The sequence below is a fragment of the Argiope bruennichi genome, chromosome X2, assembly GCF_947563725.1.
Source record: "Argiope bruennichi chromosome X2, qqArgBrue1.1, whole genome shotgun sequence".
In the NCBI taxonomy this organism is placed as follows: Eukaryota; Metazoa; Arthropoda; class Arachnida; order Araneae; family Araneidae; genus Argiope; species Argiope bruennichi.
The window spans coordinates 9,315,562-9,342,515 of record NC_079163.1 but is presented as its reverse complement, the minus strand read 5'-3'; the positions used below and the strand labels follow the sequence as shown (position 1 = coordinate 9,342,515).

Genomic DNA, 26,954 nt, shown 5'->3' with positions numbered 1-26,954 from the left:
ATTTGCATCACTTAGTTAGTTTTTGCTAAACTAATATTATAAAAGTCAGTTTTTCAAAGTTTTATTGTTATATTTATAATCTATCAGTGCATTTTAATTTTATATGTTATTTATAAGCTTTTCATTCTATTGTCTGTGTAAAACTGTTGTTCTGTATTACTGACTTAGAATATGATTTTTACCAGTTTAATTAATTTTGTATGTTTCAGGCCCTCGAAATACAAGATATGATAAAGTAGTTTCACGAGAGATATGCCAGGTCACCACTAGAGGTACAAGAACGTTTACATACCAAGAAGAAAATGCAGGTGTTAGTAACAGTTTTCTGCTTGCTATATATGAAAAAGTGAGTTCAAATTTCTATATATTTATTCAATACTGTATTCTTTTATATGTCTCCACTTAAGATTCTTTTATTGCCCCTGACATCATCACAAGTAAATAAAATTGTGAATTTTACAAGTGTATTTGTGGTGAAACAAAGTCAGTTCAAAGTAAATAGGCAGAAATATTTTTTTTAAAATATAACTTAATTTATTACCTTAATAAATAGTCTAAATAAACTTGTTTTTTAAGAATGAAGTAAATGGACGATATCGTTTTTTTTTGGTTTTTTTTAATTATAAAACAGAATTTATTAATATAATTTTTGCTGTTGAAAAGTCTTTTAAGTAGAAATTAGTATTATTATTTGTTTGAAAATTACTGATAAAAGTTTATTAAATTTTTTATGACACTAGTTTGGAATTTCATTTGAAAAATGGGAACAAGGTAACTCTCATAAGTAAAAAATTTCTTTTAAATCTAGCTGTTAAATCAAAGAACATGGTATTTTAACGAATTATTATTTTTAATTTTTATAAACATTTCAACAATATATAAGTGGCTGTTCAAAAGTCTGATATATTTAAATATTTATTTAATAGTGGGCCACATGTTCTTTCTTGAATGAAAGATATAAGTTTATTGTAATACATTAAAAGAATTCTTCCGAATTTATTTCTTTGTTAATGGCTTTCCAGATTTTGAAAATTTTGCAAGTCTTAAAATTTTAAATAAGTTTGTAATAAAACTGGTAGTTAATATCTTTATTTTATATAATTCAAATTTAAAAATAATTTCTTGATTTTCACATATTTTCGAATTTCAATAAATGATCATGGCGAGCATCAAACGTCTATGTTCATTTTGTGAAAAACTTGTTTACTTTAAGCTTAGTATTTTATGGCTCTTTTAATGAAATAAATTGAAGTTCGCGTTTAACGAATTATTACAATACACTTATAATAACTATATTTTATAATATACTTATATATCTATCTATACTTATATAAAGCTCCATGTGTGTGTGTTTGTGTGTGTGTTGGCGCTCTACAGGCCAGACCGTTTGACCTACAGCTACCAAAATTGGTACATGTATACCTTGGAGGTCTGGAATGTGCACCTGGGGTTCCTTTTTTTGAATTTTTAATTAGAATTTTAATTATTAATTAAAAACTAACTTTCCCGTCAAAAAATCTTTTTCATTTTCCCCACAGCCAAATGAGTAAGGCTTCAGTTTTTTTTCGCAACAGTAATGATGCTAGGGTTAACATTTTTCGGCCGATTTTTTCAAACGATTCTGTTTATTTTCTTAACGTTTGGTGCATTTAAAATTAAACATTGCTAATTAATCGATCTTTCAGATTCATTCTGAAGAACTTTTGAATTAAAATAAAACAAAAAGAAGGAAATTAAAAATTTCTAATCCGCATAGCATTTCCCCAACTGGCGTAGAAAAATTCACGCATTTGCGTTACCGTAACTGGCGATGAAAATTCATGCATGCGTATTGTATTCTGATTGTTGAGAACGAATGCGGGTGTGATTTAAATTATTTTTAGGTTAGTTGTATGCTTTTGTAATTAAATTGTATTTATGTTATATATTTTTTTTGTATATGCTTATAGTTTTAAGTAAATCGTTTTTTAAGTAGTTTTTTTTAACCTGTTATCAACCGATTATTTTAAACGATTCGTTTTATTTTCTTAGTGTTTGATGCATTTAAAATTAAACATTATTAATTAATCGATCTGCTCATGATGATCTGAGAAAATTTTGTTGACAAATTCTTGAGATATTATATAAATTAAGAAAGATATTCTTTAGTGCCAATAAAGTTTAAACGCTCAGTGACTCTGTTTTCAGTAATTATATTATAAAAAAATGCTTTGTTTCAGTAAAAAATATTATTATATTAATTGCAGACTAATCCTTTCCACTTTAATTTAAGGCATAAATTCTACGGGAGCTAACAGAAATTTAGAGAGATACATATTACGTTTATATTTAATGAGAAATTATGATTCGGTAAATATTAAATGTGCACCTCGGATCCCTTTTTGAATTTTTAATTAGAATTTTAATTATTAATTAAAAACTAACTTTCCCATCAAAAAATCTTTTTCATTTTCCCCACAGCCAAATGAGTAAGGCTTCAGTTTTTTTTCGCAACAGTAATGATGCTAGGGTTAACATTTTTCGGCCGATTTTTTCAAACGATTCTGTTTATTTTCTTAACGTTTGGTGCATTTAAAATTAAACATTGCTAATTAATCGATCTTTCAGATTCATTCTGAAGTACTTTTGAATTAAAATAAAACAAAAAGAAGGAAATTAAAAATTTCTAATCCGCATAGCATTTCCCCAACTGGCGTAGAAAAATTCACGCATTTGCGTTACCGTAACTGGCGATGAAAATTCATGCATGCGTATTGTATTCTGATTGTTGAGAACGAATGCGGGTTTGATTTAAATTATTTTTAGGTTAGTTGTATGCTTTTGTAATTAAATTGTATTTATGTTATATATTTTTTTTGTATATGCTTATAGTTTTAAGTAAATCGTTTTTTAAGTAGTTTTTTTTAACCTGTTATCAACCGATTATTTTAAACGATTCGTTTTATTTTCTTAGTGTTTGATGCATTTAAAATTAAACATTATTAATTAATCGATCTGCTCATGATGATCTGAGAAAATTTTGTTGACAAATTCTTGAGATATTATATAAATTAAGAAAGATATTCTTTAGTGCCAATAAAGTTTAAACGCTCAGTGACTCTGTTTTCAGTAATTATATTATAAAAAAATGCTTTGTTTCAGTAAAAAATATTATTATATTAATTGCAGACTAATCCTTTCCACTTTAATTTAAGGCATAAATTCTACGGGAGCTAACAGAAATTTAGAGAGATACATATTACGTTTATATTATTTAATGAGAAATTATGATTCGGTAAATATTAAATGTGCACCTCGGATCCCTTTTTGAATTTTTAATTAGAATTTTAATTATTAATTAAAAACTAACTTTTCCGTCAAAAAAAAATCTTTTCATTTTCCCCACCGCCAAATGAGTAGCCATTAAAGTAGGAATTACATAAAATATTTAATTAACGGGATCTAACATAAAATTAGAGAGATACATATTATGTTATGACTGAAGGCCTTTATAATATTATGAGTGAATTATATGGCTATTAAAATTTGAAGTTTTAAAATATTTTGATGAAGAAGCTATTAAAGTAGGAATTGCATAAAATATTTAATTATTAAAATTTGAACGAACATTAAGATTGGCGAACCGGCTGGTCGCCAAAGGCGGCTAGTACTTATAATAACTAAAACTTCGCTATATTTTTCCCATCCCCTCGATTAAAATGAAGACAAAAACCCTATTTATCGAATCATAAACTCCAAATCAGTAAGTTATTTCAACAACAATTTTTTTTCTCAGTTTGGTTTAAAAAAAAAATATTGTATTACTTTTCAAATGATTACAGTACCCATCTGGTTCGGATCTGGTCTTGCGCTGATAGATATCACGAAAACAAACAAATTAAGCATCTTGTCCGGAACAGATGAGAAATGAGGGTAGTCTATCGTGCATAGAACAAGAAATTACTTTATACTCTCCATTCCACAACACGGAGAAGTGAAACGTATTGAACCCTAGGTTTTGTAGAATATTTGATTTTTGAAACATTAGAGCGCATGGCGGATTGTCGGAAACGTTTTTGGTGTTTCTAAAAGTACAGTTGAAAAATACTTCTAGAAAGAGGAATTTCAAGGCCCAGAAATGGAAAGTGATGAAATCATCATTTTTCCTTTCGACTTTTTGTGAAAAGTAACTCCTGGGACGATTATGTCGCATATGATGACGAACTGTATTTGTGCAATTTATGTTAATAAAATTGTTGATTTATTGGAGTCAATGAGTTAAGATTCTGATGCAGAAATCGATAATGAATCTTCCATTAAAACTTTTTTTTTTTATGCTTTGCATTGTCTGAAAATAGTGAAAACATACCTAATGCAGGATATAAATGTTGCAAAATTGTTTTCTCACCATATAGTACTTCAAACTTTTTCGAATCAGAAATCAACGACATTGTCAAACATTACTCAGTACATATTTTCACATTTTTAATTTGCTAGTGTGTAATTATTCACTATATTTTTTTAGTTGAATAAAAAGTGAACGATTTCTAATTATGGATACTTTTGTGCAGTTGCTTATAAGAATTGTTCCATTAGGTAAATGCAGATATTTTTTTTGGAACTGATATTACAAATAAACCCCGATTTAATGAATACAATTTTCTGTCCCAGTGAATTCGTTAAATTTAGGCGTAGCTGTAATTTTTAAGTTGGAAATGGTTGAAAAAATAAGTTCAAGTTTTTGTTTTCTGCATGCTGTGCGAGAGACATAGATTTAAACTATTTGTCATGATATTATCGATTCAATGAAACTGTGATATATAGTGTGCCTCTATTACAAAATAGCAATATTTATGTTTCGAGTTTCCGTATTTATAATGTGGCATAAGTTAGTTTTTCGGAGTGGTATTGTATTTGATTGTGGTTATGGCACGAAGTTCAATTACCGCTTTGAAGTTCTAAAATTCATTAAAAGTTTCGATTGTCAATGAGTTGAAAGGTTTTTTATAATTACAAGTTAATTTTTTTATTATTGTATTAAGGGACAATCATTTTAATTCAGAACTCAATGATAGTGTGAAATTAAAAAGAATTGTGAGATATTTTTTTCCCCTGGAGATTAACGATCTTCCAGTGCGAAAGCATCATCAGCTATTGTTCTTTATATTGTAAAACTGAGCTGATTCAGTTAAAAAGGTTTCTGTACACTAAACAAATGAAATTGCATTATGCTTACATAGGTCTAATGGATTGTGTAACTTTTTAATACTGATTTGTATTTTCAATCGTTTCAGCACCTGGAAGATGTTGAAAATCCTTCAGAATATGGAGTTTGTTTTGTTGATACTTCAATTGGAAAGTTTACAGTAAGTAGTAGTTATTCTTCATTGGTATTTGAAGTGCTGTATTAAGAATAACCTAAGCATTTTTGTAAAGATCGTTAATGTTACTTACTGTTTTTAATTTGTAGTTTGGTCAATTTAAAGACGACAGACACAAATCAAAACTCTTAACACTGATAGCATTATATCCCCCTGTGGAGGTAAGTTATAAGCCTTTTTATTAAGATTTGTCAAAAAAATTTAAATTATTCTGCTCATTCTTCTTATCTTTGTAAAATAGCTATTTGTAAATCAGGCGAAAGGCATTATGTTGGAAAACAATCAACTATTGTATATTTTCACATGTACTTTTACTTTAAAAAATATACAATTTAAAATTATTCATTCACTCCCAGATTAGTTTATATAAGTTGCATGATTGTATAGAAAAAGCGTTTATTATTTATAACCTGAAACATCTCTTTGATTTCTTCTCTGATATTTTAGCAACCATGAATCTAATAATTTAAAATGTTATCTTAAACTTTTTATTAAATGCGATTTCTAGTGTTGGATTTTAAAATACCTTTTCAATTTTCATCACTTCTTAGAGATATTATCTGGTCTTCACTATAATTTAATAATAAGAATTTTTCTTAAAAGGTACTCATCATTAGTTACTTCAATGAAGCAGCATACTATATTATTTATTTGGGTTTTATTTTTGCATTAATAGTACCAGTTGCAGTTTTATTACGTATCTTCTATATATTAATTTTATGAAGTATTATTTAAGTTTCATTTATGTCCTGCTATTTAAATATTTTTTTTACATTTTACCCCCCTTCCTTTTTTTTTTTTTATTCTGGGTAATTTTACAGGTTATTTCAAAAAAGTTGAACAAGCGTTTGTTTACCCAAATATTACACATATGCATCTAATTTCGGATTTTCACCAAATTAGTCGGGTAGCTGTATGAATATTCTTCAGCTTCTAAGAAGGTTAATAATAAAAAAGTAAAAATTATACGTCCCCTCCCATTACAAAAATGTCAATTAGTTTAATGATTTTCTTGCGTTTATCTACTCACGCACACATTTCACGCTTCTATCTATAAAGCTTAAAATATGTGCATATTTTTAAATTTAGAGGACCTTGTCACAAAATTGGAAGCGTTTATTTTGAAAATGTAAATTTATTCAATTAAAAAAAATCTTTCGTAAGCAAATATTTGTCTAATAGTGCATTTTTCAATCTTCATGAATTGAAAGAAATTTATTCACAGAAATCATGCACAGCGATCACTTTGATTAGCTATCGGTTGCAGCGTTGAATTAGTATAAAAGGGAAGAGATACTTGAGAAATTCAACACATAAGATGTCACAAAAAAATTGTATGATTTCAAAAAAAATGAAAAGGTAAAAATTCTTTTTGCTCGCAGTTATGTGAGTATTATTAAGCTTTTCTATTAAAATAAATTATCAATGAAGAACATTTAAAAATTCTGATGATTAATGATGCATGTAATTATAATAAGTTATATGCATTTGTAAGTATTGTTAAAAGATTACAATTTTGTATAGGTACAAAAATTGTTAGTTTTGATCAAGTTTTTTGGACATTGCAATTAATATATTATTTTACCCTTTTCTTTAAAATTTAATACTCAATAAACACATTATTTTCTGATTTTGCCCTTTTATTAATGTATTGTACTATAAGTACTATGTATTTTCTCTGAAATGTACAGATTCATTCAAACATCTGTTAGAGATCTGGAAAAGTCATTTAAGTCATTAAATTCGTCTTTTAATATGTAAACTTTTTATAATTAACCTTCACAGAATTCAAAATGTATTAATAAAATTGAGCAGCTTGTTTAATAAAACTTTGTAACTGGAATTATACTTCTAAGTGAAATATTTAAGGATATAAATGCTTGCTCTACTTTCTTGGTCACCCTGTATTCAATTTTAATGAACAGAGAGTTTGTGAATAACATTGATGAAATGAGAAGTTATAAGAGATGTAAGAAAACAAAAATCCTGCAAAAATTTAGGTTCATGAACACCAACTATAGGCGTTGCTAAATGATACTGTCATGAAAATATGATGTAAAAAAGCAAGCCTACTTCAGTATTTCATTCTCATGAATAATAACATACACCACAACTAGCTGATGTTTATTGCTACTATAGTAGGCAAAAACAGTTTTTTTTTATTGTATTGTATTGTCTGGCTTTCGTATTCATCAGATGTGTCCATTGATTTTCTTATAGCTTTATTAAAGATGTAGAATTTGATCTATTTTATCTGCCGAAGACATGAGTCAAACAAATCATATCCAGGGAGCGCTAAATTTTTTTAAAATATGCATTACGGGGTGTGAATTTTATGTATGCATTAATGCTTTTGATATGAATTTTGAATCCTTGATAGAGTGCAATTGCTCTGAGAAGTATTTTTTTATGTTAAAGTAAAATATATACTTTGAATGCCTCTAAAAGGTGTTGGTGACCTTATTAATTGATGGTAAACTGTACAACATTATAAACAGTAAATCTTCCTCAATTTTGATTTCCATTTCAGGCAATTTATTCATTATATCAAAGAATTTCCTTAAATGATCTCGAATATTTCCATCTGTTTGTTTTATTGTCCTGTAATTTGTGCTAGATAATAAGCTATTTCAAAAGTGTTGCTTTCCGGGCAAGGCCTTTAGATTGATGAATTTCTTCTAATTTAAACCATACTTTTCGACATGTTGCATAGTTTTTAATTTATTTATTTCATTTGTTGATATGCACAGTATAATTTCTGTTTTTGTTTCCTTGGTCATTTCCTTCTATTTTCGGCATGCTTCTATTGATTCCGCATCTCCAACTGGCTGTAGATTTATTTTAATTCCTCTCAGATAGGTTCGCAAATCGTGTTTATTTAGTAGAATTCGTATCTGCTGAGAATTTGATGCGAATTCATTTAATTTTCATTGTTTCATTATATAAATCAATGATATTTCCTTGTTTCGTAATTGCCTTAGCATTTATATATATAGCATTAGCATTTCGTAATTGCCTCTACATACTATTTTCGTGGCTTTAAATGACAATGCCATCAGTGATGCTTGCACGTCCAGTTACACAGTTAAGAGTTATGGGTTCATAACCTGCTAGTCATTTTTGGAGAAACATAATGTGCTGAGTCATTTGATAAGAAATATTGCAGGTAAGTTTAAGACCTTTTATTAGTGGGCACGGACATAGAGTAAACACAATCACAGAAACATAAAAATAGCAAGTCCTTCATCTTCATCGGACACTTTCTAAAAGCGTCTGCGTTATGAGGTGCGCACTGACATGGAATGTGGCGCTACTCATGAGAACAGTCCGCAGCAGATACGAGGAATAAATAGGATGATTGTGAAATTATTCTAACTGCTGCAACAGCAGTCATATTCTTTATGTTGCAATTAAAAAAATTATAACAAAGGAAAGGCTTTTATTATCCAAACCATTTTGATTTTTTTTTGTTATTGAATTTTTTTAAATGGAAGGGGCGTATATCCTGTCCAGGAGGAACTTTCAATGTGCTTGACTTATAAAAAATGTTTTTGCTATTATTATTGCCGGTTATTGATCATTTTAAATAAACTTGAGAATTTGTTAAAAAAGAGCATTTTTTATATGAAAGTATTATTTTAAATAAGGCAATAACCATGTTTTAATAAAATTTTCAACCTTCATCCAAATTTTACCACCAATTGCTAATTTAGCAATATTTTTCTTTAATTACTTATTCATATACCTAGAAATCCCGATAAAATAAAGATGTCAAAATCTAATGCAGAAAATGCAATTATGGTATTTTGAACGATCGTCTGGAATTTTTGTCTGGGCTGCAATACGACAATTTCGAGAAAACAAAGCAATACTGTATTGAGGTGGCGGTAGAGATTTGCCGACAGGGGGGAAAGCACAATAACTGTAATTTGGCTTCAAAATAACTCATAATAATTAATTTTATATTTAATTAAAGAAAATCAAGTATTATTTAATTAATTTTTATTCAGATGCTGATCCTTTTTTTATTGTTAAAACTTTATAAAGGTATTTGTAAAAAAACAGGTTCTCAGTTTCTTATATTAACCATTAAAAAATTGTCAATATTTGAGTCTATTTTTTTATGAGACTCTTGAGATTTAATTTCTCTGCGATCTAATTTTAGAAAAAATATAGTCATATTTTATTCTAGATTGTAGTATATAGATAGAAGCACAGATCGTACCAGAATGACGTGTCATGCTAAATGGACAAATGCATACTCTTACTATTTTGTATCAGAAACTATATAAAATGAATGTTGAAACAAAAAGTGTTATAAAAGTAACTGTTTTAGAAATCCAGAATAATAAATTAAAAATATTCGATGTTTTCTCCAAAAACCGATTTTTCTGCTTAGTCCCCCACCTAAAATATTTGTTAAGTAAGGATTGCAACAATGAGCAAGAATTAAGATGTGTTTCGAATCCGAGGAAAATAAGTGAGCGTATACTCAACAAAAATTTACTATAGTTCGGACACGAACAATATAGAATGCAGAAAAGATACAATATGTTGTTTTTTAAGGAGGCCGGAGAAAATATTTTGTAAATATATATACGAACTTATTATTTTATATAAGATATGAAAAATGGACTGCTTAAACGTTACATCCCCCTTGTATTTATTTTTCTATATATATTTAGGCTTAAAAAAGCCCCAATGCATTTTATTTGAAATAAAAAAATAGATCTTGAACATGAATTCACTTATCTTCATTTTTATTTATATACTTTCTGACTATTCTATGTACTATTAAGTACTTTCTTAATTCGAAGTTATTACAAGCTAATATTCCTATCAAAAGGTGAGTTTTATCTCCTCAGTTGCACGCATAGGCTTTTTTTAACCCCTTCATATACAATGGCGAGTCTAACTCGCATATGGAATTATTTAATTTTTAATTTTAAATCTGCAATTAAGTGAAAGTATTAAGTAATTTAAAGCTCTAAAATCACTTGAAAACACATCATTACCTCAAATGCCCTTATATTTTTCTGGGGATTAAGATAACGGCAATTGTCCCAAATAAGATCTCCCATCTAATTAGGAAATTAAGTAAATTTGTATATCAAGGGGTTAATGTGTTATTTATGGATATTCTAAGAATAACTATTTAATCATCTTTTTATCAAGACATCTTTATTCAAAATCTATTAAAAATTTAGGAGCATCTGAAATTATATACTTTTTGCTGATAATAGTAATTGAAAGAAACGTATGTATAAATGATACGTTCTCCGATTACATAGTCATAATATTGAATGCAGAGTCTTAAGCATTTAGGTAAAGCATTTATTTAATTATTTATTTAAAAAAATTAGTGCATACTTAAATAAACTCTTGTAGTGTAGCTGAAAAGCTACCATACCAAAAATATTTTTTTTTTTTTTTGTCGTCAACTGCAGTCGCTAATATTTCTTTAGTGTAATAATTGTAGCCTGATAAATTAGATCGCAAAAAGAAAACAGATATTTTATTGTTAAATGGATTTAATTTACAATTATACAATTCACTTACTCCAGTGATAATGAATTCACATAATTTGGTTACAGCAAAATAACTCTTCTTAGCATGCATACTCACAAAAGTGTAAAAAAAAAAAAGTGTTTTTTAGTTTAACCATTAACTAGATTTTAGTCAGGAATAAAATAAATTTATCAATTCGTTACCGAGGAATTAACAATTATATGAATAAGATGATGATTAACTTTAGAACTTGGATTTGAATTATGGAAAACAACTCTGTAGTCCTATTCATGAATAAAATAAAAACTTCAATTTTTTTTTTTTTTTAAATAATTCCACTGGCAGGTAATCGAAGTGCCCGATGATTTTTTCCCCCCCATAATCTATGATCTTAGCCGAATCATATCTTAGCCGAAGGATAAAGATTAGTCGGAAAAAATGCGACGTCGTACTCATTTCCCAGATTATTGACAATTCTGCTAAATATAGTATAAATTATATGCTGAATGAACATTATGGCATTTAAATAAAATGACTGCGAATTTGGACTCGTCGACATCCTTTCGCATTGAATTTTTAGTCAACCGATCAAAATTTTTTGACAAAATGCGACATGTCTTATGTTTTATACACATGTCATCTTGTCGGTTATAATGTCAAAAGCAGTGCAAATTAAAAGCTTGATGAACGACATTTGAATCAAATGTCTGAAAATCTGTGGATATATTCTTCGACATTCATCATATTTAGTTCATAGTCGGCCGTCCAAAAGTTATCGGCAGAATGCGGTATCTTATTCACATGTCGGATATATTGCCAAATCTAATGCAAATTATAAGCTAAGTGAACGACATTTCAATCAAATGTCTTAAAATCTGCAGATTTAACATCTTCGGCACTCACCACATTGAGTTTAGTCGACCGACCAAAAATTGCTTGCAAAATGAGAATACCACCTTGTCATTATCTTATTCACTTGTTACCTTGTCGGTTATATTGCCAAAAGTAGTAAAAAATATATCTTAATGAAAGACATTTGAATCAAATGTCTGAAAATCTGTGAACTAAATGTCTTCGACATTCATTCATTCAGTTCTTAGTTTGGTCTATCAAAAATTGTCCGCAAAATACGGCATATTATTGACCTACCGCCCTATCGATTATTGACCTATCCCCAATCGATTTTACCAAATATAGCTAAAACACTTGAACCATTACTTGGATATTTCGATTTTTTACAATATATTAACTTTAAGGTGGATTTTAAAATAATCATATTCGATAATGCTCAACTCTCTACAACCATTATGAAATGGTGAACACTTTTACCGACGAAACTCTGAATTTCTCGCCGACGGGGGGGGGGCAAGAAGCTGCCGACAGGGGCAATTGCCCCCCCCCCCCCTACCACCCTGCTACCGCCGCCTCTGGTTTTTGTTTGAAGACTAAATTTGTAAATACGGTATTTAACTGTGCATTTTCTAACTGGTGTACTGTTTGGACGGTACACTTTAAAGGCGAAGAAAATGCCTTCGTGGTTCAAAATTTCGAGGTCCGTCTCAAAATAGCCCTAGTGTTGCTTTAAAACGGGACGTCAATATAACTAAACTAAACTAATCAAGAGACAACGCTACGGCATTTTTAACTGGAACGAAAGTATATTTATTTTATACAATAAGATTAAAAAAATAAAAAGATTGACAGAAGAAGTTGAAGTAGCTCTTTCGATTTGTGAAAGAAAGATTGAGTTCTTGCCGTCCAGACTGTATAGTGGGTAGTGAAGCGGCAGTACCCAAAGTACTTCTCCTCGAAACCGAAGGTCGGTTAAGAATCGACCGGAGGAGTAAGGCGAAATCTGACTGTTCGCCCATATCTGGTTTTAGACTCAGGATGAGTATATGGAAGGACACCAGCCGGGGCAAAATTATCGTTAGAAATAAAAGCAGGCTTGAGCCTGTCTACAGTTACAGTTCGTTTTTGTCCATTCATGTCCAGTGTAAAGACTTTGACCTTTCTCGATAAGACCCAGTATGGCCCACCATAGGGCTGTTCAAGGGGCCGACGAACTGATTCTCGCGGACGAAAACGTGAGTCGTTGCAGCCAAATCTTTGTGCTAAAACACTTTGTGTTTCGCGTGATTTGAAGCAGGAACTGGCTGCAAACTTTGGATGTTATTCTTTAATTGACGGATGAATTTTGGAATTGCAGGACTAGTTTTACAGAAACGAAAAAACTCACCAGGCAGACGCAAGGGTTCACTGTAGAGTAGTTCAGCAGGGGAAACACTTAAATCTTTTTTCAGACTTGCTCGAATACCTAGCATAACCATTGGCAGGATACTCCTCCAACGTGATGTACAAAGACAATAGCATCTAACAGCATCTTTCAACTGTCGACGAAATCTTTCCACCGTGCTATTTGTAGTTGGATGATAACTTGTCGTTCGGATCCACTGTGAACCTAGAAATTGCGTAAATACCTGAAATAGTTCAGATTCAAACTGTGAGCCATGATCTGTAGTTATAATTTCAGGTACACCAAATCTTGCAATCTAGCCTTTTAGAAATATTTCAGCTTTCATATCGGGCATCGGAAAAACTTCCAGCCATCTTGAAAATCTATCGACGCATGTGAGACAGTAAGTTTGACCGTCAGATGGTGGTAACTGCGCCACAATGTCGAGATGAATATGACGGAATCGTGCTGAAATGGGAGAAAATTGTGCGACTGGAGACTTGGAATGTCTCGATATTTTACTTTTTTGGCATTCGATACACTTTCTAGAAAATCGGATGTAATCTTCCTGCAATGAAGGCCAGATAAATTTGTCTTTTATTAGTTTAGCCGTGGTTTTACCTTCTGGATGAGATAGGCAATGATTGCTATCGAAAACAATTATTCTGAAAGTTTCTGGAACGTAAGAGCGTATAGTGCCTGTTGAAACATCACACATCAACTTTGATCCGCAGGTAAGTTCCATAGTTTTCAGTTTCACTTCTGAACTACTTTCTGTTAAATACTAAAGACTATTATCGACGTCCTGTTTCCTAGCCATAGTTTCGTAATCGATTTTAGTTGGCAAAATAATTTTAGCTACACGAGAAAAAGCGTCAGCTACTGCATTGAAATCATCTGAAATGTATTGAATATCAGTCGAAAACTGGGCCAAAAATTCTAGTTGTCTGGTTTGACGGGGAGAAAATTTGTCTGTTTTTTGGCAGAAGGCAAATGTTAATGGTTTGTGATCACAGTAAATTGTGAACTTTCTACCTTCCAGAAAATGACGAACAGCGCAATAGATTGCAAGTAATTCTCGATTATAGACACAATAATTTTTTTCAAGAGGAAAGTTAACTTACGAGAAAAAAATACGAGTGGTTGTGGCTTGTTATCGACATGTTGGTTCAGAACAGCACCTACAGCAAAATCCGATGCGTCAATCATAAGAGACAATTTCGCATCGCTTTTTGAGTGTGCAAGTAAGACATCATTAGCTATAATTTTTTTGCATGCTTCAAATGAGATCAAGTGTATCTAGTGTCCAATGAATTGGGGTCTTATCTCCTTTTTTTTTTTTTTTTTTTAAATTTCTTTTAACTAAGTTTTAAAACGGAGCTTGTACATGTGCAGCTCGAGCAAGAAAGCGATGATAAAAATTAATCATTGCTAGGAAATGACGCAAATCATTAACAGTTTTAGGCAATGGGAATTCGGAAACAGCTTTAACTTTTTCCGGCAAAGGAGATATTCCTTCCTTGCTAACTAAATATCCAAGAAAGGGTAATTCTGTTTGACCAAAGATGCATTTTTGAATATTTAAAACAACATGATATTGATCAAGTCATTGGAAAATTTGTCACAAATCACGCAGATGTATGGAAAAATCTTTATAGGCAACAAGAATATCGTCTAGGTAACCATAGCAATTTAAACCGCGCAACACTTCATCCATAAACCGTTGAAATGTTTGACCTGCATTCTTAAGACCGAAATGCATGCGATTAAACTCAAGCAGTCCTATTGGTGTGGTAACAGCAGTTTTTTCGATATCCGATTGGTTAACTGGTATCTGATTATATGCTTTAACCAAATCTAGTTTAGAAAAAAATTGTTTTGCTATTTAATTCCATTGAAAAATCTTGGATATGAGGTAGAGGATATTTATCAGAAATCGTAACTGCATTTAATCTGCGTAAATCACCACAGATACGCCAAGTGCCGTCCTTTTCCTTCACAAGATGTATCGGACTAGCCCATGGGCATTTAGAAGGACATATGATACCTTGTTCTAGTAAAGATTGGAATTCAACTTTGAGTGCTTTTAATTTCTCTGGTGTGAGTCGTCTCGGTTAACTGAAGTCCGGCGGTCCTTTAGTGAGTATACAATGATTCGTGGAATGATTTACTGATATAAGATTGAGAGCAAGTTTGATTATGTTAGGAAATCCAGAAAGTAATTGATGGTAAGGAGAATCATCCAAAATTGTTGTTAAGCCGATTGATGGACCATTACAAGTTATACCATTCGCTTTAAGGGAAGTTAACTTGTCAATTAATCTACAATTTTTGACATCAATAAGTAATTCAAATCTTTCTAAAAAATCTGCACCCAGTATAGGCCGAGAGACATCTGCAATTACAAAATTCCAGGAAAATAATCGCAGTAAGCCAAGATCCAACTTTAAATGTTTAGTGCCATAAGTTCGAATAATCTAAGAATTTGCAGCATACAAAACGAAGTTCGTGTCTGGTACACGTTTAGTTAAATTCGCACAAGAAACTGGAAAAACAGAACAAGCCGCGCCGTTATCTATTAAAAATTTAAGTTTAGATTTGCGGTCGTAAACAAATAATCGACTTAATTCATTGCAATCGTCAGCAGCCGCTACATCTGACGATTCTTTAAGTTTTCCGAATAGGAATATGGTTCCACGCATTGTTTAGTTTTATCGCCATAACGTGTATGATATCAGCATTTCCCAGTATTAGTGTCTGTAACAGAATGCGACCGAAAACGTGATTTCGACATTATATTTCTGTTATGACTGCGAAATAAGTGTGTAGACATTCTTTAAATTTGTCTTGATAACTCCTCAATTTTTGTTTCTAATGACTTTAAAGAAGGATTTGTTGAAAATGCACTTAGCATTGCAGTATTAGCAATTGTTTCATTAATTTTATCACCAATTTGTACTAATTTTTCTAAATCATCATCACAAACTGATAATATTTGTTGCATTGTAACAGGTAAACGTTGCAAGAAAAGTGTTTTTAAAACATCATTATTAACGCGACTGTTATTTAATTCTTCCATTTGCATTAAAAGTTGTGAAGGAGTTTTATCTCCTAATTGAAAATCCTGTAAAAGAGCTTTGAGTTTTACATTTTCAGCATATTATTCATATTGTTACATTTCATTGTTTACATTCAGCATATTGTTACATTTTTCAGCATATATACATCAGCATAGTGTTTAATTATTTTATTTTTCAATAATGTGTATGGAGTGTCAAGAGGAGAGGAACGAATTATATTACTTACGTAAGCCAAAACATCACAATCCAAGACAGAAATTACACAATAAAATTTAGTGCTTTCCGAAAAAATTCCCGATGTGATAAATTTCGATTCTAATTGCAAAACCACAATTCAGGATTGCTCTTCCAAAAAGGAGGAGCTTTAAAGGCAACGCGAGTCAACTCAGCAGATGCGTCCACTTTCGTTTCGGCATCCATTTTGAATACTAGAGAACAGGAGTACGATCAAGTGCGAAAGTCAAATGATTCAGAAAGAAACATACCTTTCATTTCAAATTGAATGCTTTCATTTCCGCTGACGAAGCTGAACAGTATTGATGTCAAGGTCACCACTTGGGGGGGGGGGGTATGGGATGAATCCTCCACATAAAATGTTCAGAACTTCAAGAAACAACGCTACAGCATTTTTAACAGGAACAAAAGTATATTTATTTTATACAACAAGATTAAAAAATAAAAAGATTAGCAGAAGTTGAAGTAGCTCTTTCTAGCTATGAAAGAAATATTAAGTTCTTGCCAGCCAGATTGCACAGTGGGTAGTAAAACAGCAGTACCCACATATGTTTAAGTCAGTTTTCTTTTCATTACCAAGTAAAACCAGATTTTCATGCAGTGACCCTAGATGCAGTGAGATCTTGGTCATTTATGGAGTTTCTTTAAAAACCTTGTATTAGACAGGATTTATTATTTTCTGTGTTAATACTGTTTTCAATAGGTAGTAATTAGTATTATTATGTATGCATATCGGTATTAAAATTTTAAACAGGTCAATAACACAGTATTTATATAATGAAAAAAAGTGGCCCTAGTTATACATTTCCCCTCTTCTTTATATTTAATAAATTAGTTTTTAACATTTTTGACTGATAATATGGGATTTTAATTGCATCTGTAATATGATGAGAAGATTTAAGATTATATTTAAAATTTTAATCCTTCAATTTGCTTTTCATATTATTTATTAAGCATGCTTTTATTGTTTGTTATGTCTATTATAGTCATAAGATTCATTTACTACTTATAGAGATTAAGATTACTATATCTTTCTTATCAAATAGTTTTTACATTATGTTTCAATAAATGTTTAGTTGTGACATTTATGCAAATTATGTAACATACTGGAACTTCTTCATTTCCCTAACAATAGACTCTAACTTGATATCACAGCTTGCTTTCAGTGTAAATGGTGCCCCTTAAACAAGTTTCAGTTGTGATAATCAACTATACAAATATACCAATTTAATATTCTATTGCAGCAAGCAATGGATGTATTAAAATATTATTTTTATATTAAATATAATCATATAGATTTTTTTTTTTTGCAAATAAATTAAGTTTTTTTACATGCTTAACAGATTCTGAAAATAATCTTAAAGCATCTTTTAATGTAAAAAAGTAAACAACATCGTCTTATATCACTACAAAAGTGGCCGCAGAAATTGTATTTTACTAGTATTTGAATTCAGAATTTTTTAAAAAAATTTCTTTAATTGCGAGAAACGAAAAACTTTAATTTTGTGACAATTTTATTCTGGTTATTATTGATGTCTTTTGCAGAAGTACGGAATTTTTATTTAAAACTAATCAATGTTATATTTTTGGAAGTTGAGACTACTAGCTGTTTTCTATTTTATTTTTAAGCTAAGAGTTATGCTCTTAATGACATTTTTTTTCCCCTCAAATTTTGCAGTTTATATCTGAAAAATGTCTGTTTTTAAACAGAAATCATTGTTTCATCAGCATTTTTTCCTATTCTCTCTGGATATATTCAGCATTGAATTAAATTCTGTTAATTTATATTTCCAGATTCTTTATGACAAAGCATCTATTTCAAAAGAGACCCTCCACCTGCTTAATCATCATTTAACTGGAACAGCCAAAGAAGTAATTAGTTCCTTTATTTGGAATTCACAAAGAGCCTTGAGATTTTTGCAAAAAACAGAAATTTTCAATAAGGAAGATGATAGCCTAGAATATCCTGAAACTCTGATGCAAATGTTAGATCCAGGTAAATGATGAATGGGTGCCTGTTAATTTTTGAAAACTTTGTTTAGGAACTTTTGTTAAGCTGCTTTTTTCTCCTTTCTTTATAGCTTCTTTAATTTTTCTGTTGTAGCATACTCTACAAAAAAAAAAAAAAAAAAATAGTGTGTACTATTTTGTTTCGTCTTCGATCTCCACTAAATATTTTGTACAAAACTAGAAAATTCGATTTGAATATGATTCTAAATTTGTCTAGTGATTCTTCTTAAAAAAGCATTAGAAAGAGTTGTATAATTATTTATTCTTTTGATATATGTTAGAAACATAGGGTTTTCACAAATATATTCCTTGGCATCTTTCTGTGGAAATTGGTGTAATCTATATTAAATATATGTGAATGAACATCAACAAGGGGGCAGGGGGGGATTGGGCAGCTGTTTGCCAAATTGCATTAACAAGGGGCTTGATGCCTCTTTTTATTTGATGAATGTAAATAAAATGTGCACTGAAACATAAATTTCATCAGAGATAAAAGATAAATGTTCTATTTTAACCTTATGAGAAAATAACTTTATGCATTAATCTTGTTATCAAATTTGAAAACTATTATTATTATTCTGATATATTTAAGAAGCATTGAACATTTCCTTGAAATTAGAGAACCAAGTTCATAATTTCCCGAAGTTTCAATTTTTTGTGTCCTGTGATACAAAGTAATGACTACTAGATATTTTTTTTATTATACGCTCTTTTGCCAGGCTATTACTTAATCCTTGATTGTTTCTGATATGACAAACTATACTGAAAAGAATAATTTAATGAGTAGCAAGTTTCACTTTTGTTGTCTTTCTGATATTTATGTTATATCTACATTTCAGTGTTTAGAATTCTATTCTTAAAAAGTTATTTTTTGAGATAAGCAAATATTTTTCATATTTTTAATAAACCGAAAATAGCCATAGAGCAACAGAATATTTATTGCAATAGGTAGATGGAAATTGGAAGATGGCAAATTTCAAAATGATTTTTCTATTACTCTGAATGGTGTAAAACCCTTTACTATTAGCTTAATTTTTCAATTAGCCTATGATATTTACAAAGATTTTCAAAAGATTTATGCTAAAATTCTTTCTGTTGTAGTTTTTTCTTAATTTCCTTTTCACTTATGAATAATAAATAGCAAGAAGTGTTAAATGTTCATAGGTTTGTTGTCAAACTAATTTAGGTATGTTGTTTTAGAAAATTATTTTTGCTGTAATTTTTCAAGTTATTTTGAATTTATTTATGAAGTATACATATTGATTTACTGTTTATTTTTTAATGAATTTGAAATATTATGAAAAATGGTCTTATTATTCTATTATTTAATTTATGTATTCACTTACTTTGTTTGTATACTTAAGTTATATTTTCTTCTGTTTTATTAAGAAAATAAATCATATTGTACCTATGAAAATTTGTAAATTTGCATATTTAAACAAAAAAGAAAGTTTATATTCAAAATACAATTTCATTTTTTGTATTTATGAACTTTCTATTTTGAAATATGATGCATCTATAAGCAAGCATGAATGAAATTGATATAAATCGTTTAAGCAGCTGAAATTATTTTACAGTTTAAAATCAAAATACAATTTGCAATAAGAAATTCCATAGTCTTACTCTAAATCAAATTTTTAAATTTCTGTAATCATTATTTGTTTAATTTAGTGTGTACTTTTTCATTTTATTGGAAACAGAGAAAATTATTTTACCCATTTTTGTTTTGAATTAATAATTTTTCTCTCTAATAATGCTGTAAAGCATTAATATATTCATGTATTTGCAGATGATAACTGTTTAGAAACGCCTTTGAAACAATATGAACTTGCCTTCAGGTCATTTGCGGCAAGTTTATGGTAAGCCAATCTTTCTTTTCTCCTCCTCTTTTACTCTCTTAATGTTGCTCTTTTATTCTCTATCATTAAAAATTATTTTTATGTACTTTTGAGCAACAAATATTTTATTCTTGAAATGCCGATAATATTTGTAAAATTTATAGTGTTAAATTAATTTTTCAAGTTTAAAAAACTAAGCATTGAAGCTGTAATATTTATTTTTATTTTGAAGTTCATGTATATTTGATCCTTTCAGTAATTCAGTGTACATATAAAAAGTAACATACATCTTTTATATAATTGTTCTTCACATTTCCTCTGTCATTTGCTTTAGGTATTTGCAGAAATGTTGCATTGAAGATAGTCTTTTAAGCATGAAATTATTTGAAGTGTATGTTCCTGTTGATGAGATGCAAAACAAATCAAGTAAAGGTGAAATTCAAAAGCTTTCTGCAAAAAATTCTAACAATTTCAAGCAGCATATGGTTAGTATTTCCTAAATATTCTATATAGTTAGTTGTAAGTACAAATCGTATATAGATGTTTACAAATAAATCATATACTAATTAAGGAAATGTTTTATGCAGTAACTTTTTAGCTGATTTTCAGATGTAATTTCTTCTCTAAACATTCAAAAATTTATTTAATCTTTAAAAAAGAATGCAACATCATCAGTGAAATTATGAATTAAATTGAGCCTCCAACTTTCTGTATGTATCAACAAACATTGATTACTTGCACGTAACTGTCGCTTAGAAAGTGTTTATTGACATTTTTTTCCATCTTATGTAATATTTTATTTTTTCATTTAAATCTTGATTGCTTACTGTTGTTCTTGAAATCAACTTCTGTGTTAGATTTGTTATTCTGGTATCTGAATTTTTCAATGCAGGTACTATTTTGAATTTTACCGAGGTTATAAGCTAGTGAATTCGCTGTATTATTTAGTCTTGTAGTAATGTGTAATCGGCTAACTGAAAACTAGCAAATGATAGATCTAAAATAGAAAAGAAGCTACGTACATTTACAAATTAATTTAATTACACACAAACACTACATAGAATAATTACAATACAACAACATTAATTAAAAGTAAAAGAAAAAAATGAATTTACTAGGGGGAAGGTGGAAAAAGACGCATTCTAGCGCCGACGAAAACCGAACGAAGAGTGGAGCTGCCCCCAGCATATTAGCCGGCATTACCCACCAGGGCGACATTGCAAACTTTTCCACGGTCTCTAACGACATCTCGATGAAGAATCCATTTTGGATGGTCCAATTCTGCGAGATCTGCCCCTCTTTATTATAGGAGTCACAGATCCATTATCTTTCAATAGAGGCAGTTCATAGGGTCTCAACATACTGATATGATAAGTATTTAATACTTGATCGGGGATTCCAGGATCTGCATTGCCATATGTTGTTGCAGATCTGTTTGTATTTACAAGGTATGGACCTTTGTGTTTAGGCATAAACTTTTTGTTTTTCTTATTTATGGATTGGCTCAGTGTATGTAAAGTTATCCCTACTTTGTCACCTGGTTTATAGCAAGTTTGCTTATAGTAAGTTTATATATATTTTTTATCAAAGTGTTCCTTTCTTTTGTCTTGTTTCTGTTTGATACGCTTCCTGATTTGAAGTGTCAAGCGAACGAATTCTTTCAGGTAAGGTGTAATTTCAGCAACAAAGTTATTGTTATCAGTAAGTGCTCTTAATTCGTGGCTGAGATCATCCATCCTCCTAAGCAATCTTCCAAACTGCAGATAAGCTACGGTGTGCCCTGTTGTTACTTTTTGCTGTGTTCATTGCAAAACGAAATGTAAGCAGCCCCCCCCCCCAAGTGTCATGAGCATCGCAAGCTTGTATGGCTAGTTCGGGTTTTAAATCTCGATTCATTCGTTCAGAGGGATTCGCTTGACGATTTTAAACAGGAATGAGTTCTTGTTTAATACTAAGTTAATTGCATGATTGTTGCATTACAGCACACTGACAAATTGTGTGCCCTTATCCCTATTTAATCTTCTGTGTAGGCCGTAACGTAAGAAAACTTCTTCAATTAAGAATTTTGTACATTTTTCTGCAGTGACATCATCCAGGGAATTTGAAATTAAATTCGAAATTTTTCTTTAAAACCTGGAAAGTACAGGGAATTTTAAATTTCTTCGTTTTCTTTCTTTCTTTCTTTTTTTTTTAAAACTAAGAAATACCAATCTCTTTAAATATTGCAAGAATAAAATATTGTCGAAATAGCTCTAAAAACTAAACATCATTTGCTACTCTTAAAAAGCGGATGCTCATCCCTTTTATACTCGCTCCCCTTTTCTTCTGCATAGATCAATTCAATTTTCAAGACTAAGAAAATATACCAATATTGGAATAGTAATTATAGCTACTTAAATCAGGGTTGCCACGCCCGCCGGAGAATCTGGACAACCGAGAAAACTCAGGGAATTTAAAAAAACCGGAACAGAAAAAAATGGGAAAATGCAGGTAAATATGAAAATTTTTATAAAAACTGGGAAAATACGGGGAATATTAAGTTTCTTAGCCCCAGCCTCCCTCCATCTAAAAATGCCGATCTCGATTAAGATTGCAAGAAGGAAAGATCGCAGACAAAGCTTTCAAAAACGAAACATTACCGCAATGTGCAATGCGGAAAATCACTCATTATCTATTCTCTCCTCTTTTTTTTCTTTTTCCTATATAGATCAATCTAGTTTCGATTTGCGAGGCAATTGCTCTTTTTTAAATAGATTCTCGAACTGCAGCTATTGAGCATGCTTGAGACTTTTGTAACTGCGTGAAGGAATAGAATACATCCCTGGCGGGAACATTCAATATGCAGAAGCAGCGCGGTGTTGTTTAGTTTACCATGCTTGAGTTTATTGAATAGTTTGAGAAGCTGTCATCTTATTCAAAGTAGATTAGGAAATTTTTTTTTAAAACAATGAGCTGCTTAAAACCCGTATTTAATTCTAATTGGATGGATAAAAAAAGTCAATCATGATTTTACTGAATGGGTTCGAGGAGTTCTGCAAAATCCATTTGTTGCGTATCGCTCTATTTGTTAGAAGATAATAAATAATATGGAAAAACAGGCATTTAACTACTCATGCTAAAAGAGGTATACGCACAAGACTGCCTGCCAGTTCAAAAGAATCATCATTGATGTTGAACTTAGTATCTAAAAGGAATACAGGAAATGATGACATGTCAAAATCGAAAACGTCAAATTTAATATCCGAAAATAAACCGATTTCGAATTTTTTGTTCAAAAACAATCATTAAAGCTGAATTTTTATGGGCATTAAAACTTGTTGCGTTACATTCGTCCTTTAATTCATTCAATGATATGTCGGAAATATTTTCACGTTTGCTTACTAAAAGTGAAGTAGATGAAAAATGTATGTTATTCCGTACAAAAATGTTACGGATTTCGCCCATTAGCTCTATGAAACTGATGGCTGAAAATTTGCAGAAATTGATGCCCAAATACTTGAATTGGCAAAAATGAATAAATAAAAAAGTAGTCTTGCTTTGTAATGTTTTTTCTTTTGGTAAGTAACCATTAAATGATTTGTATTGTGATTCAAAAATGTTTTGTGTTTTATTTCAACCGAGGTCTTAATGTTGTGTGACTTACAGTTAAAGAGCATTAAAGGTAGTATATCCCCCTTAATATATAAATTTTGTCTTGCTAAATTCTAGATAATAAATAAAGACAAATTGTTCTTTCTGTATGTAAATATAAACCTTCTTTTAATATGCTGTTATTTTGAATAATGTTAAATTGTTGCTTCCTTTCCTTGCTTTTTCCACTCCTTAAAACCATATACCATTATAGCTAGCACATGTGTTTTTCGCGCCTTTTCTCGTTTATAGAAAATATGGAAAGGGGAAACAGGGATTTTTTTTTTCCAGATTTATGTAACAACCCTGTTAAATTCTAATGGAGCTACCGAAATTGAACAAAGATGTGTGTGTGAAGAATGATACAAAAATGCATTTAATTCATGTCTAAAAACTTTGCTATTGTAAAAGCGTATTTTGTTTTAATCTACGTTTATTGAAAAACAACGCTCTAATATGTGAAAAGCGAATGGTTTTATTTGTTTCTTTATTCCAAAGTGCACATTTCCACTGCATGTTCAGAATGTGCAAAGATCCAATTCGAGAATTTCCTGAAAAAATGAGTGCAAAGATCAGCTTGATTCATTTAATGAAAAAATTCGTCTAGATTATTTTTTCCTAATGATTTAAGGTTCAAAGAATTTTTGATATTTGAGAAGTTGTAAAAATTATTCTTGTCACATTGCAGTGTGACTATGGAAAGTGGATTGAATATCAACAAGAACATGGTTGTTGAAACTCTGAAAGGAGATTCTTTAATTGATTCAAGAAATGTGTATGATTCCATATACTTTTATGTAGCTTTAGAAAAGCAGAAAAAGTTCCGAGGGGAAGTCCAACACGCGTTAAAAATTAAACTATCTCAAAAAAGAAGAGGAAAAAAAGAGTGACTACTGAAATATCGGTAGAAAGTGAAACAATTGGTGCTTAAATATGCGAATTGACCAAAAAAGTGCTTTTTAATGTTTTTTTAAGTAATCATTTAATTGTTTATATCATGATAATAAGAATGTTATTTTGTGTTTTATTTCATCTGAATCCTTAATTTTTCTTGACTTTAAATTACGGAACACGACGGATCAATATCCCCCCCCCCTCCCTTAACATGTGAATTTGTCTTGCTGAATTCTAGGTGATAATAACGGGAAATCATTTTTTTTTTCTTCTTTCTTTTTCTTTCTTTTCCCCAATATGTAAATATAAGCATTCATTTAAAAAACTACTATTTCAGGCAATGTTGAATTGTTGCTTACTTCCGTTTATTATTTTTTTAGTGATAAAAACTGGGGTTTCGGTTGTTATTATTTTATTATAACTAGCACATGAGTGTTTTTCGCCCATTTCGTCTTATTCAGCAAACACGTACAAGGAAAACGGAGTGAATTTTTTTTCTTCCAAATTTGAATGGCAATCCTGAAATAATATCTGTTAAAGCGGTGAACTTGTTAATTAATAATGATTTTAACTTTCTTGCATCTTGTTTTCATTTTGTATTTATTGCGGGTAAATTTTCCCTATGGCTGTACAAAAGATGAAAATATTTTATGTGCTAATGAACGAGCTTTATTGTTTAATCTTTTATTATGTCATAACTTTATTTCATCTGGCAACAAAATTTGCATGAATTCAGTTTAGATAGAATATGCCTTTTTGAAAAATGAAAAAAGATAAATTTATGGGAAATATTTTTTTTAATAATTATTTTGGGGAAAATCTGCAATTATTCATTTTATTTTTATGTTTTATTGCATGATTACACAGCAAAAGAAGCACATTTCTATTTTTTTTTAATCTAATTTCTGAACATTCTATCTGGCTTTGTTATAATCAAAGAATACCAATTTAGTTGCCTACTAATTTTTCCTGATGCATTCCAGAAGTAGCAGCTGTTAACAAGATCATACCGTGATCTTCATTTTGTAACTGTAATGCATGAAGTCTCTTCATATAATTTCTCAAAAATATTTAGAAAATTTATGTTTTCTGAATTTTTTATTGCTTATTATAGATTCTTGATGGTGTGACTTTACAAAATCTGGAAATTGTTCCTTTGCTTTCTTCGGGAAATCCTGATGGAACATTACTTGGAACTATGGATTATTGCTCAACAAATTTTGGTAAAATTTTTACAAATATTTGATATATATTAATACTCTATTCCTTTCATCTGAATTTCATTTTGTTTTAGATTTTGAAATTAAAAAAAAAAAATTATTCTGATGTGGAAAGAAGTAATTTGAAGTTGGAAATAAAATTCTTGTTCTTGGTGGATGTACCACATAATTGAATTTTCTGTATGGTTATTTTTTTATGTTATAGCTCTTCAAATTATAAGTGATTAACAATTTACCCTTTTTTAATATTAGTTAATGATAATTTTCATTGAAATTCAAACAGATGTGCTCTTTTTAAATTAAAGACACAAGTTATGCTCAGAATATTCAATTATTTTTACTTTGAACATATTTTAAGTATCTTAAAATTGAAAAATTTGCACACAAACTGTGCTGTTACCAAGACGATATCATGGGAAGAAAGTTAAGAAAAAGAAGCGGCAAACTTCCGTGCTACAAGAATTATAATTTAGAAATGTGGGCACCATTAAAACCAATTCAAAATAAAAACGAGTAAGTATTTTGCGATATATTTTAGGAAAGGTATCTTGTTGAGAATTATTTGTTGAATTGATTTTCAACGAAAATAGTTACAATACCGGAAATTGAATGAATTAGAAATAAAGCAGCAAATTTCTACATGTAGATAAGAAATAAATTGTTATTAAATTTAGATTTCACTGGGTTTTCCGCCCTTCTTGCAAACTGTTGCAAGATTAATACTTTTCATAGAGCTAACTAATATTGTTAGGATTGTGCCAAAAATAATTCTTTATAATTATAGATTAGTTTAAATCTCGAGACATGTAGCTTTAATCTACCAAATGTGAGACCTGGGTTTCTTAGATAGATATTTTCGCATATTTATGTAACATTTTGTTTATTCTGACGTTGAAAGAACATGCAAGTGTGCGATATATAAAAGCAAAATTTTGACCATTGAT

The 26,954-nt window shown here is 30.0% G+C and overlaps 1 protein-coding gene across 1 annotated transcript in view; it reads left to right on the top strand.

The window, feature by feature from the left end:
- The window catches only part of LOC129960899 (DNA mismatch repair protein Msh6-like), a 100,586-nt gene that overhangs the window by 26,583 nt on the left and 47,049 nt on the right, over positions 1–26,954 (top strand). The window contains exons 10-16 of the mRNA XM_056074617.1: positions 210–346; positions 5,274–5,345; positions 5,450–5,521; positions 18,213–18,414; positions 20,218–20,287; positions 20,601–20,751; positions 25,905–26,013. Coding sequence (XP_055930592.1) covers positions 210–346; positions 5,274–5,345; positions 5,450–5,521; positions 18,213–18,414; positions 20,218–20,287; positions 20,601–20,751; positions 25,905–26,013 — 813 coding nt within the window. The remainder of the gene's footprint in view (positions 1–209; positions 347–5,273; positions 5,346–5,449; positions 5,522–18,212; positions 18,415–20,217; positions 20,288–20,600; positions 20,752–25,904; positions 26,014–26,954) is intronic.